Here is a 12,520-nt window from a genome sequence, read left to right as displayed (position 1 = left end):
TGTATTTTTTTGAACCTTAAAAAAAAAAAAAAAAAAAAAAAGAAAAAGGAAAAAAAATCCCGTAAGTAGAGACAGAACAGAGTTCCAGATATGAGTTCTTGGGAGGGATTTTCCATTCTTTTTGGCACCTTGTGATTCTAACAGCTGTTGTCCTCCCATTGAAAAATCTGCCTTTAAAAAGAGCTCTTTATCAGCTGTGTTTTGAGCTGTTACAGTTGTGGTTGGTTTCCTGTGAAAGCTGCTTTAGGGCTCCTGCCATCCCATGCCCACCCCACCATCACTCCAGCTCCTCCCACCGGTTCTTCATTCACTGGTTGCCTGTCCTTGTGGCACTGTGGATGTGATGACTCCAGTCTGGGCTGGCACTGCTCCACTGGGCTCTTCTATCCGAGGTCTTTTCACTTCAGGTTCACTGGAGGAGGCTGCTGCAGTCTCTTCGGTCCCTGGCTCGCAGACCCGGCTGACTACAACAGGAGTGGATGAGCTGGCCTGGGCTGCAAGGAGCTGCAGTGGATTTGTAAGAGCTGGCAAGGAGGATAAGAGAAGCAGAATTAGTGGGATGAAGCAGAACAAGCTATTCCAAGAAAAGAAAGAAAACAAAACCCCACCGTCAAACATGCGACAGCTGGCACATGGTCGGGTGGTGCTTTCCAGTGCATTCTGAAAGCCTGGCTTGTCTTGTCCTTCCCTCTCCCTCCACAACCTCTGCTTTTCAAGTTTACCAAACCAGCACCAACCCCTCTGACAGGAGAACTTCCTTCTTCCTATCCACTGTCAAACAAGGCATTGCTAGCTAAGTATTCACCCCAAGCAAGGGAGGATCAAGCTCTGCTTATAATTACAGCACATCTCTTTGAGAGGTACTTTTGATTGTAGGTGGCCAGAGAATTTCTCAAGAACAGCAACACCCGTGTCCTGGGCCTTTTATTTGGAGGTTTAGACGCTCTCTTGAGCCCTGCTCACCCAGGAAGAACAAACCAGGCTGTTGGAAAACAGAATCCAAATATTGAGGGTACTGACATCCCACTTGTAAAAGGGGCAGGACAGAGCTTACCCTAGACAACCACATGTGTTCCCATCAGAACTGGGATCAGAACATAGGAATTTCTGGCTTCCAATCTTGTATTGCAGTACTGACACAAGGTCTCACCCTCCCATTAATAAAAGTGGTGAGAAAAAAGATGATTTAAGTAGCAACCCTCCGTAAAAATGTCTACAATTCCTAGTTCCAGACAGAGAATGTGCTTACACACTGACTTTGGCACACACCACTGCTTGGAAAACAAAACACATGCAGTTTTTGGACTCTGCATCAATGAGAGAGGAAGCCAAAGGGGACTCAGGAGACAGCACATCCTCTGCCCTCCAGACTCATTTGCAAAGGATGGAATGACTGAACATCAGTGCTGTGTTCACTGCTAAATGCATGAAAAAAGGAGCCCTAGGATAAATAAACAAAGCAAACAGAACAAAGGCCCTCAAAGCCCAGTAACTTCTACCAAGGCATGAGAAGGAAGCTGTAGAGTATCAAAAGGATGAAGGGAAAAAAAATTAGGGTAAGGATGAGGGCAGTCAGCAATTACAGCTTAGTGACTTAGAGAACCTAAATCACACAGTTGAAGAGAAGTTAACTTAGTACAGATGAGAGTCAAGAGATTCAGGCTTTGTTTTGTGAACCAGAAAATTTACTGCCACTTACAAAAAAACCTCAGATGCAACTGGAATACTTCCCAGTTTGATGACAGTTAAAAAAAGTTTGGTGAGATAAAAATATTTTAACATAAAAATGTTAAATAAGAAACTGTCTGATTCTATATTAGACAAACACTAATATTACCACAGGCCTAGGCCCTATCACCGTGTCCCTCAGCCTTAGGGAGGAAGAGGAGAGAAGATCCAGCAGGCAGGAATTGTGCAGCAAGATTGATTTATTTAATTATTTTACGAACTCTTTTATAGACTTTTTTCTTCATAGTCTAATTGGACAAAGGACCAGCCACCCCTTGGGGGTGATTGGCTAAAATCCTAAAAGATCCATTGTCAAAATATTTTTCTACTGCACCATAAACAAGACTTTTCAAGGCTGCAGGTGTTTGGTTGTTCACATATTCTGCTACCTCTTCTGTGAGAGAGAAAAGTCTCTCACAGACTTAGAAAATAGCAAGAAAATCCTTGCTAGCAGCATTTTTGTATCCACACACTACTGCTGGTTAGTAGAAGCTTGACCTATCTGATCTATTAATATCTTACAATAATTGCATAAAAAACTTATCACTACCATTTTTTGATAGTTCCAATGAGATCCTTGCAATTCAAGTGCAAGCCAGGTGGTAACTATGAAGAGATGTGGCAGAAAATTCTGTAGAAACATTCCTACCTTCATGAAAGGCATCCAAAGCTCAGCAGTGCCCTTCATTTCAAACTCCCAAAAAGCACAGCCTGAGGCAGCAGAAATGCTTGGCACCTCAGTGAAAAAAAGCCGTAAGAAACCTGGATATTCCCATCCTCAACTGAATAAAATCTGAGGTGCTGAGCGAGCAAGCAAGAAAAGGAGGCTGCCAAGACATGGCTTGCATGGAATTTCAAAACACCACGCTTGACAAATGACTAGAACACATACTGTGTATACAAAAAATCCTACATTCATTCACCTGGTGAAATAGATCTTGTTTTTCTCAGGCTCTAAGACTTTAAGATGGGAATGTACGTTATTTTCTTATTACTCTATGGAGTCATGTTTCACAAGATCTAAAGAGCACCATGGAAATTTTATTATTTGGCATGCTGCAAGCGAAGGCTGTTGGTCAAGAGAAAATAAATGAAAACAGGCTCTCCACAAGAATCACTGACACTTTCAACAAGTAACCTCAAGAGGTAGAGAGTCTCAGTAGCAGTAACTGCACAGCCAAGGGCAAAGGAAGGACACTGTGCTTTTCTGCCAGAGAGCAGGACTTTTCCCCCAGGAAAGGGAGCAGAGGTGGATGGAAGGGTACCTCCCACTGACATTTACAGCCCCAGAAGTGGAAGAATTGCAATATCTTTGAGATGGACACATGGAATAACTTGATACACAGTAAGCGAGAAAACACTTGCAGCTTTCCACCCTGCCTGCTAAGCTCGGGCAGCACTGCCAGCCCAGGAGCTGGGGAGCAGACCCACCGTAGGTGCTGCCGGCGATGCTGTTGGTGGGCACGGCGTGTTTGCCGTTCTGGGTGACCGCCCTCACCGGCAGCTGGTGCTGCCCCAGGGCCACCGGAGCTGCCTGCTGCAGGATGGTGACAGTCTGCCCAGGGACAGCCTGGGCCATCTGACTGGCCACTGTCTGGATAACACGGCTGGCTGTGGGGATTGTGGCAAACGCAATCGTTGGCTTCTCGTCCATGCCTGTGGAGAGCAGAAGAGACAACAATCAGTCAGTGCCATGGCTTAGAGGCAGGTTTTATTCTCATTAACACTTGAGCAGGGATACATACTCCAGGCTTACAATACCTCAGCACCACAGAATGAGTATTTGGAAACACTAAAATATCCTCTATTGCACACTTACTCTATCAAGAACATTTTTCTTAGAGCATAAGCCACAAGAAAAATTTTAAAAAATCAAAACCATCAATATGACCCTTTGCCCTAAAAAGGCATCATCTCCCTTACTGGCACATCACAGCTGTGATATGGACAGCAGGCACTGCAAATCTCACAGCTTACTTTGCAATTTCAAACAAATTGGCCTGACTTTCAATACCACACAGCAGGAGAAGGCATTAAGATCTTAAACAATGCCTGGAGCCAAAAGTCTGCAGCAGCTTGCTGTCAGGTCTGCATGGAGGTTGATTTACAAGGAGGTCTTCCCACAACTGCCAGTTTTTGCTGTGGAAGTATAGGAAAAAAACAGGATGGAAGAAAAATAAAAAATAAAAAAGGAGAGCTGAGCTCCTGGACAGAGGTAACTGCTTGAGAGCACTGAACCACTTTTCTCATTTCCCAGGATAAGTAAGGGGTATGAAACAGATACAGGACAGCATCCTGCCAGGCACGCAGGAAAGAAGAGGAACACCAGTCTTCCAGGGGCTCTGTGCATCTCAGAGAGAGGGCAGGATGCACAATCTCATTAGTCCTGTAGAAAAAGGTGGCCTCTCCCATTTTAACATTTGCACACAAGAGTAGAGAGTTAGATGGGACATAAGCACTGAGCTGAAACCTGCAGGCAAGCCGACGGGGATAGGTAGAGAAAAGGCAAGGAAAACAGGGAGTTCAGGAAGGAAAATGCAGCAACCGGGGAACGTAGAGGCTAGAAAAGGATATGAGTGGGACAAGTAGGGAAGGAACATGCAGCAGCAAGAACTAGTGAATGAAAGAAGGGAGCAGGTGACAGGCAGCTGCAACTGTTAGCGCTTCAGGAACGTGTATGGGATCGAGACAGAAATTTCTAGAGAATGCAAGTGAAACTCAAGCAAGATAATCAGTGCTGAACTAAAAATGCCAGTGACCCTGCTGCTGCAGGAGGGGAAGCTCTTTGTCATTTTTTCCTTCCCTTAGAGAGGGACCACAGTCCCACTGCCCAACTTAAAAGCAGTCAGAGAAACCAGCCTTGCTGCTGGTACAACATACACTGACCTTGTAGCACTAAGACCTTCTGAAATGGGGAGCAGACAAGGTGTTGTCTAGATCACAGCAAGAGAATATTTAACTCACTAAATCCCCCAAGGCTGGAATTTCCAGCTTAGGGACAAAAAAAGGCCTTTGTTCTAACTGGTTTTTGAAGATTCTTTTAATGGGGCACTGCCTGCACTTCCAGAAGCACATGCTTTCCTCTAGGAATCCAGGCCTGCAGAAAGGAAGGGCTCAATCATTTATTTACAAGGCCATCCTGAAGCAGAGTTGCAGCCTTTCCCAGGCTCTCTCTTTTGGCTGGAAAATGTAGACGCTTTCATAGCCAATATACAGGCATAATACTGGTATTGGGGATAATTACAAAAGCATGAAGTGACAGGAAAAGGGGGAATGGCTTCAAACTGAAAGAGTAGGTACAGGTAAGACATTATGAAGAAATTCTTTCCTGTGGGGGTGGGGAGGCCCTGTCACAGGCTGGCCAGAGAAGCTGTGGCTGCCCCATCCCTGGAAGTGTCCAAGGCCAGGTTGGAAGGGGCTTGGAGCAACCTGGGATAGTGGAAGGTGTCCCTGCCCATGGCAGGGGGATTGGAATGAGATGATCTTCAAGGTACCTTCCAACCTCCATAGATGACTCTATATAATAAGAAAATTTTAAGCACTGCATGTTTTTTCAGGCTCCAAAGTCTCTTAGTTTTGTTCCCCAGGAGACAAGGGAGCACAGTTGTCCTGCTCTCTGGTGGAAGCAAAAAATTGGAAGAGCTCTCATTTGGTTTAAGTTTTACCTGGAGAAACATTTTTTTTAAGGGCTCAGTGCCCAGTGAGTGAAAATGTTCAACCACTCTCCCCTCCAAGCCTGCTCAAGACTTATTAGCAGAGTAGCAAGGGAGGTGAAAAGCTACCTCGGTGGTCACCAGCTAAGTCCAACACTGCTCCTGCAGCTTCATGAGCTCCTCCTGCTGTGCCCTGGTTTGTGAGGATGTATCCGTTTGCAGAGTTTGCAGAGGAAGTCACCACTCGGACCATGGTGACAGTGGGAGCTTGTTGAACCACGTGGATTGCATGGCACGAAGGCTGCTGAGAAGTCACTATTGATGCTGGCATGTAGGCCACTGGTTTGGCCACCAGGGTGGATGGTCGGGGAGGGACAGCCATAATCACTGGTTGGGCACTCACTGGAGATCCTGAACAGAAGAGAGAAGCACATGTTACCAGGAGAGGCAAAAAGACCACCACTGATTTCATCTGTGCACTTCCAGTCTACTCAAGGCTTCAGCACTGGCAAGGCAGAAGGTAGAAACAAAAGAAAAAAACAAACCAAGGCTTCAAAAATACCACCTTCAAACTTCTCCTCTCTAATGTACACAAACACTACTTGTCATCTGAGCACATTTCTGTGAATAAAAGCCAAAATAAACATTAAGAAAATCCCCCAAACCAAGCTTTCCTTTATGAGCTTTGCCTTCCAACTTCACCCTACACCTCAGGTCAGCACAGCTGACAAGCAGATATTTACCAGGCCCTGGCCACAGCACCAGAGCTTGGCGTAGCCAAGTCGATCTTATCCAGAGGCTGGTAAATGAGTGCAAGTGAGCTGTGTGCTGCCATGGCTACTCTGCTGTCAGACCTTTACAGCCACCTAGTTCAAGTTTAGATCAGGTATCTCTACACATTCTGCCCCTCCTCCAAAGAGTAGTAAGAAAAATGGTTTAAAGTTGTACTTGCACCATCAGTCTCTAACAACAAAGTGGGGAGAGAGTCCCGGATCCTCCAATAACACACTGTAGAAGCCTTCCTGTGGTGTCCTTGGCACGGCACATGGGGCAAGTGAACAGCCACCCTCTGGAACAAGAGCTACTCACCAGGTGCACTCTGGGAATACCGATACTCTGGAACTGAGGCCAACTTTGACCCAAAGTCGTGATCGTGTGGAATGGGTGAGCCCTCCCGTGACAGGCACTCTGGAGTCTGTAGGCCACTAGAGTGAGGGGACAGCAGGCCAGGGTGAGTAGGGGAGGCAGGAGCACTCCTGAAACACCAAAACATAGCGTTGGCAAGTGCAGATGCATTTTGACCACAAGACAGCAGCAGAGACCCGGAATCATGTCCAGTACAGGATTCTCTAGGAAGGACAGCCTTTCCTCCACAATATCCTCCCTGCTAGGAAGAGCTGAAAGGTACACAGTGACCCCACAAACACTCCAGCACTAAACACCGTTGGGTTATTCCTTGCGGGAGGGAACTGGACCCTTCAGAGTAGGGTTAACATTTCATTGTTAGACCCATTGCTGACAGAGAAACCTCAAATGTTGCATGCTCAGATCAGTTTTACAGCTTCAGATCATTCTCAAAGAACCTTTGTCAGAGTTTGAGAGTGACAGGGAGAAGAAGAAAGATGCAAGTAGAGGCAAGTGTCTGGCCCTGCATACGCTTACAGAGCAGTTGCTTCCCCTTTTCCCTGTTGCCTCCCTCCCCAACCACTTGGTTCCCACCTCTGGCCCCAAACATGTGAGGAATTGTACATTTCTTTAATGACAAACCAGAATAAAAAGCTGAAAAATTCTCCTCCTGTTTCCTCCACATTTTAACAGACAGAAAATAGGAGGTGTGGGAAGAATGTTCCATGAAACTGCTCCAGCTAGTGCTGAATTCCAAATCTTCTCATAGTTACAAGGCTCAGAGAAGCTGTCATTGCACAAGGCAGTGGAGCTGACTGGAGCAGCCACACAGAACTCCCGTTGCTTCACTGCTGACAACAACCATCATCCTGATCTTCCCTATAAGAGAGTGTTTTAAATACCACAGAAGTTATTCCCACTATGATCTAATCCACATCTAAACACAGCTTTCCTGAAATCAGAGATTGCCATCTGAAAACACTTACTCCAGTGATAACTGCTTTGAATTTCTTTGAAATGATGCCAAAACAGATACGTTATTTGATGCATTTTTGCAGTTTGATTCTGGAATTTTTTTTTTGTTAAACACTTAAGAAGTCAGAACAATTTTAAGATTATGCCTCAGGACTAACTATATCACCTCTCAAACTATAAACAGCAGCGAAGTTTACTCACTATACTTCAGGAGAAGTTTTAGTTTATTTTCTTTGTAATGAGTTTGGCACAGAGATGAGAGGAAATTGAAGTTACCTGGAGGAGAGAGGCCCAAAAGGTGTTCGAAAGCAGGACACTCCTCTTTGCCTTCTTTTTCTAAATGCTTGTTCTACAAGTTTGGCTTCAGAGGCAGGGTCAATTCGCCAAAAGGAGCCCTTTCCAGGCTCCTCTTGGGAGCGTGGGACTTTAATAAAGTAACGGTTCAAGGAGAGGTTGTGCCGAATGGAATTCTGCAGGAAGCAGAGGAATGAGGTGATTATTTTGCCATGAAGAAGTATGTAACAAAGACAAATGGGTTGCACCACACAGCTTGGAAAAATAAATTCACCCTGCCAGAATCAGTGTTGAAGGTAGAAACAAGTCACTCAACTCACACAGCTTCAAAGTCACAGAACAGCAGCAGAAAACCTGGGGAAAGGTGTCAGTTTCTCCTAACCAAGCTGAAAGATGGGTTTGCTTGGTACTAACTATTAAATACATCTGGAGCCAGGCAGAGCAGTGACTTCTCTGTGGAAAGCCATGAAAGCAGAGCTTTTGCTGAGGCAGGGGGAAATCACTGTAAACCACATCAGAACCCTCTCGAAAGACAGGCTTTATTATCGGCAAGCGGAAAAAGTTGCCCGAGCCTGTGCTAACTGCTCACCTGCCAAACGATTACCAGGGCGTCCAAACATGCCCTAGAGGACACTGCATCTCACAGTAATCACAATGCAAGGCAGCCAACATGCCCTCAGCCAGCTCTGGGAGGAATCCATGAGCTGTGTGGCACTCTGCAGCTCTCTAGATGATGACAAGACTGTTCATCTTTTCCATTGCGACAGCCCATCTCTTACAGGCCGTAGCGCTGGCTTTTGGGCTGGGGAAGGGCTCAGCAAGCCTCAGTGGGCACAAACTCATCCCTCTTCCACTTTCAAAACAAAACAAAAGCTTTTCTAGCAGGTTTAGACAATCTCTTCACTGGTGAAGCCTTACAATGCCACTGGAGAGGAGAGAAAAAGGCAACTTCACTCCCCGCTGAAATGCAGCTCTCTGAAGCAGGATGCAGCAACTGGTTCACAAAGCACAACTCTGCTGAGCAGGTTAGGGCAGGAAGTGAATTCCACAGTTAATTAGAACTGCAGGGAAAAGCCAGGGAGGCAGAAATGTATTTATTCCAACTGCACTCAAAGTGCACCAAGCAGTACTGCTCCTGCCAGTTGCATACAGTGAAATCAGCAGCTGTGAGAGCCTCTGCAGCTGTATTAGCATATTACATTCAAATGACAACACCCATGGCAGAGGTGTGATGCCAAGAAAAAGTCTGAAAGCAGGTGGAGCTGAGGTTCCTGAAACTTTGGAAGCAGCCCTCAAGTGAACGTTGAAGTTTGATTTAGCATGTGTTAACCACATCCAAACTCTCCTATGAAGCTGGTCAGGTTTCCTTGAGTACCACAAGGAGTGCATGGACTCCCAGTTTCCCACTCAAATTCAAAACTTGCAAACTGTGACTTAGGCAATGCACTTGATACACTGGGAAAACAAAACATCTGTAATGATTTAAGGTGCTATGATTAAAAACTGGAGCCCCAGTTTTAGGTTGGATATCCTTGGTTTGGACAAATCATGCCAAACAAAGGTGAGGTAAAGGATTAAGCAAGTATCTGGGCAGAGGAGTGACTGACAGCAAGGATGTAGGCAAATAAAGTACAAAATGAAAGACACAAGACTACAGCATTAAAAGAGGAACCAGAGAGCCCAATAGTAACATTACATTGCCCTGCAATGTATTCCAAAAAAAAACCCCTAATCCCCCACAAACGAACTAGTCAGCTTGTGTTAAACAAATTCACTCTGGGAACAGTCAAAGCAGCTCTATTCCCAGTGCCCCAAATCTTTAATAAATGCATTTCAAAGCAGATAAGCCCTGTCAAAGTAGTTTAAAAGCTTGTCAGTGCCAAGAACTCACCTGCCAGCCTTTGTCAGCAGTCCTGTAATATGGATAATGCTTGGTAATGTGGGCATAGATCCCACTTAGTGTTAATTGCCTGTCCTGTGCTGAAGATATAGCCTGCACAATTAGCTGAGCATAAGAATAGGGTGGCTTGGATTCATCCTAAGCAAGAAAACAAACAAACAAAAAAAACAAACAAAAAACAAACAAAAATTTAGTCACTAACAAAGAATTCCTACAGTGCAGTGTACCACAACCCAAACTTAAAAAGCACATTGGGCTGTAATTTTCACTGATGCCAAGAGAGCAGCAGGGCAGCTAAGAGAGCAGCATTGCTGTTTTATGCTGCCACCACCCCATTTAGCACAGGCATTTGTGTGCAAACAGAGCTATAGGGCTGAGCCAGATGAAAACTATCTCCCCTTCCCTCTCCACACAAACACACAAACCCCAACTTCAACCTGATTCCATTCCCCATTGAATTTCCCACACATGCTCACACCAGCACAAGGAACAGGGTCAAGACAGGCAACTGGAATCAAGAAATAGAGAGTACAGGTACATTCCCTGCTTTCTGTGTTCATGAATTAAAGCCTTCAGTTCCGCCCAACTACACTCTGTTAGAAAGGTTTCAAGCAGTATGTTATCAGCCCTCCTCCCAGCAACAAGCCCAACATGAAACCTGATCCCATCCCCTCCCTACTCCAGCAGGATTTGTTTCATTCTAGGAACTTTAATTTGTTTGCTAGACCTCATATTTCCAACTCTTTGCATTAGTCCATCAAGAACAACCCTTCTTGTCTCGAGGGAGAATTAAGACTACAAAAAAAAGCCATCTAGTAGTGTGCTCCTCCACCCAATCCCAAATCAGGTGGTTTTGGATCTGGAACTTTTAACTTTGATCTGAAGATCAGCTCACCAAAATTACATTTTATCATTCTAACTAAGTTATTTTTTAATCTAAATTCCACTTGCTACTCTCCTTGTTTAACGCCTACTTGACAGGCCTTCATGTTTGTTTTAAAGTCTGACTACAGACTTCTCATGACAAGGATCTGGCTTCTTCCCCTGCTTCTGCTTTCTCCAACTGTATTTTGCAAAATACCATTAATGAAAAGAAGAAAATGAGACACTGAATTTTATGTGCCTCTTCTTTATGGGATCTTGATTTATCAAATAAGCAAAAAGTTATTCTTGCTTAAAAACTTTAGTGAGTGATTTGAATACATTTTGGGCAGCTAAGCAAGCAGAGACTGCCACTAAGCCACGGACAGTTTCAAGAAATGACCTTAAGCATCTGGAGGATACTGTACACAGCACCCTTATGGCCAGGGTGTTCTTAAACCCCTTTGAACTCTAACCAGAACTAGCAATAAAGCCCCAGGATTTAATAATCCTCCCAAGGAGCACTGCTGGGTAAGTAATGTTTGTGTGAACCTTTGGGCTGTCCCCGCCAGATGCATCTGCCTGCTGCTCTGATGCTGCCTTTGCTGCATACTCTGCTGCCAGCTGCAGATCCGAGGTAATGTTGTGAACAAAACGATATCCTGAGGATCCAGCACCACGTGGACTGGCTGGGCAAGAGTTGGGAACACTGGAGAGGCAAAAAAGAAAGAAATACAGTTGTTACTTCATTTATGAACAAGGCATGCAGTTCTTACTCTCGAAGGTACAGTAAAGCTCTCTGGTCATGGAGAAACAGATGCAATGGCCTTTCTTTTGCCCCTGTGGCTTATCCAAAGCCCAGACAGATTGAGAAAAAACCCACCAGAGATAAAATTGGAATTCCTACAAAATCCTGACACTCCCTGCCACATACACTTCCTGCAATCACAACAGGGCAGTGTTTCAAAGTATTAAACAACTCCTTTGTGTTTAGAGAAGCACTTAAAACTTCAAACAACACACGGTGTATCAGGGATGAGTATTTAAGTAAAGGAATAGTTTGTTATTATGACTTGTGAATGAACCACACACCAATCTCCTTGTAACACAGATCATATTTAATCAATCCTTCTAACAGACAGTTCTTCTACAGTATCAGAGCTAAAGCACCCAGAGCAGGGACCTGCCATGAAGGTCCCTGTCTAATACCACAGCTGAGCTTCACAAGCCCATACCCTGACACCATACAGCTGGGGACAGGGGTTTCCTTGATTCGCCCCACACTCCTGCAGCCAGCAAAGGAGAGCAGCACTCCCTGCCTACACATATTGGTAGCCCAACATCAGTTTTGGCTGGAAAAGGCACATTCAGAGTGGCAGGGCCACCACAAGATGGCATTACAGGAACGGCGACTGAGCACCACAGGCTGTGAAAGATGATAAAAAGCTACAAACACATAAAAGGGGGCTATAATTTGCAACATCACTCAGGCACACAGAAATGAGTGCTACAAGATGAGAACTAATTAGAAAGGCTTGTCTAGGGATCACACGTCCTTGATTTGTGGGGTTGGAAGGATCACAGAATCAAAGACTGGTTTGGGTTGGAAGGGACCTTAAAGATCACCTTGTTCCAACCCCCTGCCATGGGCAGCGACACCTTCCACTGGACCGGGTTTTCCCAAGCCCCATCCAACCTGGCCTGGAAGGATGGGAGGAGAGGGATGAGTCTGGGAAGCTGAAGTTCCCTTTTTCTGTCTCTCCCTTGTCCTGTGCTGTCCAGAATTGAGGGATGCAGTGCCAGAACAGCAGGATGCACAGCCAAATTCCAGGATTACAAATGTCTTCTAGGAGCAGAGAAACAGTAAACAAGAAAGGAAACCAATACACAGAAGATTTACATACCAAAACAAGCAGTTCAAATTGTATGAAAAGATGCAAATTGAAGCTCACAGCTGGAACTAGAATTCAGTAAAACTGGCATA

General features: G+C 45.1%; 1 protein-coding gene across 1 annotated transcript in view; it reads right to left on the bottom strand.

Annotated features, from left to right (window-relative positions):
* Positions 1–12,520, bottom strand: part of FOXK1 (forkhead box K1) — a 48,119-nt gene continuing 35,599 nt past the window's right edge. The window contains exons 3-9 of the mRNA XM_048320858.1: positions 11,089–11,245; positions 9,667–9,813; positions 7,758–7,951; positions 6,471–6,637; positions 5,511–5,792; positions 3,160–3,384; positions 1–524 (exon numbers count right to left, since the gene is read on the bottom strand). Of these exons, the coding sequence (XP_048176815.1) occupies positions 304–524; positions 3,160–3,384; positions 5,511–5,792; positions 6,471–6,637; positions 7,758–7,951; positions 9,667–9,813; positions 11,089–11,245 (1,393 nt within the window). The 3' untranslated portion in view covers positions 1–303. The remainder of the gene's footprint in view (positions 525–3,159; positions 3,385–5,510; positions 5,793–6,470; positions 6,638–7,757; positions 7,952–9,666; positions 9,814–11,088; positions 11,246–12,520) is intronic.

This window comes from Corvus hawaiiensis, chromosome 16 (genome assembly GCF_020740725.1).
Source record: "Corvus hawaiiensis isolate bCorHaw1 chromosome 16, bCorHaw1.pri.cur, whole genome shotgun sequence".
Classification (NCBI taxonomy): Eukaryota; Metazoa; Chordata; class Aves; order Passeriformes; family Corvidae; genus Corvus; species Corvus hawaiiensis.
The sequence above is the reverse complement of the archived record's forward strand: the minus strand, read 5'-3'. Positions and strand labels throughout refer to the sequence as shown.